Below are 6972 nucleotides of genomic sequence, written 5' to 3'. Positions count from 1 at the left end.
CTTTCTGATAGGCAGCAGGTTTTCTTAGATAATTGTTTGGAATATCCAAATTAAGCAGTCAAGCATGAGGTTAGGTCATGAAAAATTAATTAGAGCCTTGGAACAAGAGTTTGATAGCTTTAATTTTAATTTCCACCAAAACTAGCAGCATATTCATTCTCTTGGGCACAATCTTCAAGTCATCTCAAGGGACCATGAGTCATTACTTGGCAAGTTTACCAAAACGAACCAAGAACTCCAATCTCTTAGAATGCAGCAAAAGACAAGTGACACCTTGAAAAGAGAATTGAAAATAGGTTTAGAAATTGATCAGCATAAGGATAAAGGAAAAGAGGTTATTAAACCCATAGAACAAGAGGCTAATGAGCTCATAGAAGAAATTAAGATTGAGCTCTTAGAAGAAGATGTTGAAATGGAGCAACATCAAAATAATGAGCAGCATCAGGTTCTGAGTGACAAAGAAAAACAAGAAAAATATGAAAGTTTTCTTAGGAATATATCTTCAGACTTAATATTAAATGATGTTTTATTAGAAGAAATTTCAGAAGTAAAATTAAGAATAATGCCACCAGATATGCAAAATGAGATCCTGAGTATAGCATCACAGTCCATGAAGGAGTTACAATTACAATTACAATGTGCTTTGTATGAGTCCATCTTTGATCCAAAACCAGGGATGAATATTATTACAAAGATGTATCCACCATGTCTTTGTGATAGTACAAAAAATTGTATTTGTAAACCAGAGGTTAGTATAGCTGTGGCCAGGATTAACATGAGAGATTTTAAACCATGACATTTTAGTTATGAGCATCAGAAAAAGCATAATGTGGTAGAAGTTACCCCTGCCTTACTATTAGAGTTTGGTTATCTTGATAAAATATTCATTAACCGTATTTCTCAACTAGAATCATTTCCTGAAAAACTTATAAAAGTAGCAGAAGATTATCTGGAAAGGTGGAAAGAAATTTGCATAAGCTTTATTAGTAGTCCTCCAGACTGGTATTTACATATGCATAAGGAGAAAGTTAGGCATATAGCCATGATTAATGAAGAGTCCTTTAGACTATCTCTATCTCCTCACATAGGTGGACTTCTTCATACAAAGAAATTTTAAAATTTAGAGGGATCCAAATGTTTGCTTTGGATGAGTTTGAAGATTTTAGGTATGACATGGTACTAGTAGCAGAAGAAGAATAGATGTATATTTACAGCAAGACAAGAATCAGTCATCAGCCTTATTGGAAGCCCCAAAATTTCAAAGAAGAAACAACAAAAATATATTACAAGGTGAAAGAAGATAGAGAAAGAGATGCAGAGCTAGTAGAAGGCAATGAACAGTATTGGAATAATTTGACTGAAGAGCTAGCTGTAAATTAGCATAATGTAAAATGATGTATTACCAGACATAAATGTCAACATCATTGTGGATCCCGCTGTAATGACATAAGAGTAAATAAAGAAAAGAGCCCGATCCATTATGGACTTTTCATATACAAAATATCATTTTGATTAAGAATGAATAGTACCAGGTTCTTTTCGTTAAAACTCCTATTTTTCTAGGCACCCCATTTACATTTACAATATTCCTACGTTGACTGTATACAAATTACATTCATACAAAACAACTGATAAAATTGAAAAGAAAACAAAATTCGCGGCATTACCCTATTCCGTCATAGGTTCAAATATTGCTTGTAGTAATAATAAAAAATAAAAAAAATCCAAATTTCTCTTTTTAAATCCTTCCATTCGCATTAGTTAGACTTATTTTCAAATTTAAGGTGATGTGTTCATCATTTTTCATATGGAAAACGTGCAAACCTAGATTAATATAGACTCAATTCTATCATGTTTGGTGGTGTACTCCTTGTCAATTCAACTAGTGTTGGGTTTGAAGCTCGGATTAGGATTCTCTCCCCTTTTCTTTCCATCCCCTTCTCTCCCCTCCTCTCACATTCTCTATTATCTTTTTCTTTCCATATAAAATTAATATAAGATGTTGACGTGACTTAACTATGTGTCAAATAGGAGGGGAGGGAAGGGGAGAGGAAAAAAAAAGGAGAGAGAATCCTACTCCATGAAACTCATGCAAGTTGGTAAAAAAAGGACTTTTAGTTGTTATGGGAGCTAATACAAAATAAATCAAACGAAAACATCAAATAAGATTAAACATGGGTGTGTAGGAGGATAAAAATAGAGTAGTGCTATTCATGCACCCATTTTTATTTCTAACACACCCTTATTAATTTTTGTCAATTGATATTCTTTAATTCATTTGATCTGACGGCTGGAAATTAAGAGAAGTGTGCATATAGCACCTCCCTCAAAATATGTCTATCATTTTTCATTTGTTATATGACTTTTTTTGTAATTTTTTTATTAACTTTTTTTTGAACAATGAGATATTTACATTAAGGGGGTAAGGAGACAAATTGGTATTGAACTCATGACATCCAAACTTAAGGCCTCACACCGGTGGCAGAGCCATAATTTAATTGTAATGGGGGTGAAATTTTTTTCTTAAAAACGATTACAGTAGAGACTTGCTATTCTTTTGTGCAAAGAGAAGGTTTTGAAGGCATGCATGCATGTATATAAGCTAACTTTTAAGTTCAGCTTCTTGTATTTGTATGCTTAGTAAACATACACTTGGGACTTCACACGTGTTATTTTCATTGTTTATTAATATCAAATGCTCAAATTAAACACAGATTTGTTAATAGACAGGCAATTGATATTAAATTATTAATAAACAATAATATATATATATATATATATATATATAAATGAACCAATATGTATAGAAAGAAGAAACAGTCTTTTAATAAACAATAAAACATAAGCCAATGAGATTTTAATATCGGCCTACTTACCTGAAATATATATAAAATGAACAAAAGTCTTTTAATCTAACAAATCTATCATTTGACCAAGACAAAAAGTCTTTTGATATTTTTTTGCAATTGAGTCTTGAATTTAGTTGGTGGAAAAGTAAGTTATTGGGGTCAAAGACACCGAATATACCCACCTTGACATTTTCTTCACACAAGAAAAAAAAATAGAATTATGCCTCTGATTTCAAAGATTTTTCAGGACATTAAGACCCCAATCAAAATCTTTTCCTTATTTCCTTCACTAGGTTTGATTTAAAATTGGTGGCTTTTGTGTAGTTAAATAGCATCATTGTGAGTTTTGGGAGACTCAGGTGATTAGAAGAGGGAGAGAGAAAGTAGGCAGGAGAACTTCCTTCATTCTTTCTTAAAAAGGACTTTTATTTTGAATTTGAGTTGTGATACTAGGCATGGGATCGGAGATGAGTTGAGGAAGAGGATGACAAGAGCGACGTCATACCAAACCCAAATGATGGTGATCGGTAGCTCAGAACATGGCATATCTTTATTTTTCTTAGATAAGAGAAGCATTTTAGGATGAGACTTTTGGGCGGTCTTGAGTTAAAATTTTGGCTCTACTACTCTCTCTCTCTCTGCTGTTGCCTCACATTTACAAATAAAAAAGAATACCACTAGACCGTAGTAATAATTGACAATTAACTTTTGATTAAGCGACTCGACATTTTTTTTAAGAGGACCCATTGCTTTTTCCTGCATACAGAATCTCAAGTTGGTCCTGGTGGCAGTTTGACACATCGGTATGTTTAATACACAAGTTTGTTGACACTAAAATTATTGCATGCATGATGTATATACAAGAAAGAGATACATAACTATATTGGTTAGAGTGGATATGCTCTTCTCTATGCATTTGAATTCAAATTGCTCTCTTTAAGTTTACAATTAGTTAAAAAAATACCACGTGTATAAAAAAAAAAAGTTTAGCTAGATAATTTACTTCTCAGCTTAATATCGAGTAAAAGTATTTAACTTGTTTTAAGGTGTAGGTTTAGTATATGCCAATATAATTTAGTGGGATCCATCACAGTCATACGAATAACCTAAACCCAAACAACAGAAAGCACATATCAAGAGTGATCATGATGTTCCCAAAATAAACACCAATTCCGGAAGACAAGACCGATATTAAAATCCAATTGGCTTAGGGTTTACAAAAGCAAAGAAAGAAGAAACACAAATCATAATGCATAGACAGACAAGACAGTCGTCAAAGATGAGGCTAAGATTTTGTTTTAGCTACTATAACAGAGGGATATAAATATATATATACCATATATATGACACGCACTGTTGAAATCTGCTCTCTCTTTCTCTGAGATCATATGTAGTTTGATCTTCTGAACCAAAGCTTTCCAAGCTTTCCCTCCCTCTTATGTTTTTTTTTTTTTTATATTTTTTTTACTACATAAACCCTAAAGAATGGAGGGGATCAGAAAACGAAGGATGGATCGATCGAGTAGATTAATAATGGGTAGTGAGTAGTAAAGGATTTGGATTAACACTTGGGTTACGAGGATTTGGATAATCAAGAGGTGGCAATGCAATAAGGCTCCCAAAATAGAAGAGATCTTATTCTAGGCTCTTTGCAACCCTTTGAAAAAGTAACCAATTGATCCCCTTTGTTCCCTCTCAAAACCAGCAATTGTTGCTGCTCATTTGCCAACTGATTCTGGGACATAAAGCCATTACTTTTGAGGGACTGCGACGTTGGCGGCGGAAGAGGTTTAAGAGCGGCAGTTGTTGTGGGATTGGTGCGCCAATGGTACTCGTAAGCGTTGAAAGAGGCTGCTGCTGCTGCTGTTTTTGTGGTGGCCGGTGGCTTAGGTATCATTCGAGCGACACGACCAGGCAGTGGAGGGAGTGACCTTGAAATTGTGGTTGTCTCAACCACTTCGACCTCCTCTTGAACCCCTCCATATTTCACTACTTCATTGAACTTGTTAGTCCACCCATGAGCCTTATTGTCTAACCCAATTGGCTTATTCATCATTAGTGCTAACCTGTGAACATTTGTCACTCTACTTGTTAGTACTCTTGGTGCTTCCTCCATCACAATTTCTATTCTTCTGATTCCATTTTCTTTTCTGGCTTTCTCAAACTCATCACTTTCTTCCTCCTCATCCTCATCAACATCATCACCATCACCATCACTTTTTTCGCTTTCTTTTTCCTTCTCTCCTTCCTCAAAGTTCACATTTTCCTCAAATTCTTCCTCTCTAATTTTCTCTTCTTCATTAGCAACCTCTTCAAACTTAGGCACCTCGCAAGAGCTCGAAGTAGAATTGAGAAATGTGAGGACAAGGCGACCATCTTGGCGTTGAGCACGGAAGTTGTTCAGGGAAGGCATAGACACCGCTTCAAGGACTAGTCGCCCATTGTCGCGACGAGTCCTCATGCAAACAGATTCCCCGTCACATCCTGATAAAGACGGAAGAGGTGGAGGGAAAGATCGAACGGAAGGCAATTTCTTACTAGCAGCAGAGTTGTACTTGACAACCCGAAATTCATTCCCATCAAATGCTTGTGACAGCTGAGGCTTCTCTTTTTCTTCTTGCTGTTGTTGAACTGCGGCTTGCTCTACTTCCGTCTCTTTCTCCACTATTTCTACGTCACCGGTCTCCGAAGTAGGGTATGAAGCAAACCCTTCAGAGCCAGTCTCGGATCCGAGACTTTCAGTGCAGACTTCAAGACTCTTTTTAGTCAAAGAGCTCGATTGTTTCTTCACAAGAGGATGAACATAAGGTGCCGCTTTGCTCGCCTCTTCTTCGTTGGCCTTTTGACATACAATCGAGCTCCAAAGATCGGCTTGTCCCGGCTGCTGCTTTGCAGCCTCGGTTTTGGTTTTTTGCTTCTGAGCTTGCTCATCAATTGAGCTCCAAATATGGAATTTGGCCTTCCTTTGATCTTGGTAATGACCTACATCTTCGGACGATGAAGATGAGTCGTCCCGAATGTCTACGGAGGCACAGAGTTCTTCGGATGACGCAATCTTCTTCATGGGAGAGAAACCGTGTTGAGCCAGCCATCTTTTGGACGACATGTCCGCGGACAGTGTTCGTCGCAAGGAAGCGGCTTTGGTTCTTTCGGAGTCGGACGGGCTGAGAATGGCTACGATCCCTCGCTTCTCAGTGACCACTTCTTGCTCCATATTGTTCTTCATGAAATCAGAAGATGGCGAGCTGGTTACGCTTTTGCTGAGAGAACCCATCTTACTGAATCAGCTAAGATTCGAAGTAGCTTGTGCGAGTGCTAGCTGCGTAAATAGATAGATAGAAGAAACAAGAGGAAAATCAGAAAAACAAGTTGCTGAAGACTGCAACAAAATTTCAAGTTACAAAGAAAAATAATATGGCTTGTTACATGCATGCATGTGAATAAGAAAATACAAAACCAGCTGAGCTAGCTGTTTAATTTACCTGATGAGAGATTCAGAGAAAGAAAGCATCCAACAGAGGTCTCTGGTGTAAAGAGAGACCACTAAAGGAGTGAAGGGTTGCAAGAGTTGCAGAAAATAATAGTAGAGAGAGAGAGAGAGAGAGAGAGAGGGGATGAGAGAGAGTGAAGGTGATGTTTGAGGAGTAGTGGGTGATGATGGCAAAGCAGGGAGGGGGAATGTGGGTATTTGTAGGGTGCCAAAAAGGCTTTGGAACCGTGTGCATTGGGACCCGCCTACACCACCCATGAAAAGGTCCTTCCGCATTTGGTTTCCAGTTTTTTCCTTATCTAACTGAAGGGTAATGTTAAGAAAATCATATATTTACACTATATTTTATAAATGGAGAAATTATGGTCACATTCTTCTTTTTACTACTCCATTGATTAAATTTCTATTCATTTTTAATTTTTGATCAAGGTGTATTAATAACATCATTAATTATTTGAATAATAAAATATTTTTATTTTTAAATATATTCCTTTAGTGTTAAAAATGTTACCATTAGTATAATTATATTTATAGCTAAATTTTTTTATCATATATTTTTATTTTTAGTTTGTACCTATTTTTTTTCATTTTTAATTTGTACCCATATATTAGTTTCTTTTTGTGCCCATATTT

The 6972-nt window shown here is 36.1% G+C and overlaps 1 protein-coding gene across 1 annotated transcript; it reads right to left on the bottom strand.

Moving 5' to 3' along the window:
* Nucleotides 1-4019: 4019 nt before the first annotated feature.
* On the bottom strand, nt 4020-6511 carry LOC103425293 (protein FAF-like, chloroplastic). Its single transcript, XM_008363383.4, has 2 exons — nt 6332-6511; nt 4020-6168 (listed from the first exon to the last, which is right to left on the bottom strand). Exon 2 carries the CDS (start codon nt 6121-6123, stop codon nt 4441-4443), a length of 1683 nt encoding a protein of 560 aa, XP_008361605.3. The 5' UTR covers nt 6124-6168; nt 6332-6511; the 3' UTR covers nt 4020-4440.
* Nucleotides 6512-6972: the final 461 nt, after the last annotated feature.

Source organism: Malus domestica, chromosome 03 (assembly GCF_042453785.1).
Source record: "Malus domestica chromosome 03, GDT2T_hap1".
Classification (NCBI taxonomy): Eukaryota; Viridiplantae; Streptophyta; class Magnoliopsida; order Rosales; family Rosaceae; genus Malus; species Malus domestica.
Note: the sequence above shows the minus strand (reverse complement) of the source record. Positions and strands in the feature narration are given on the sequence as shown.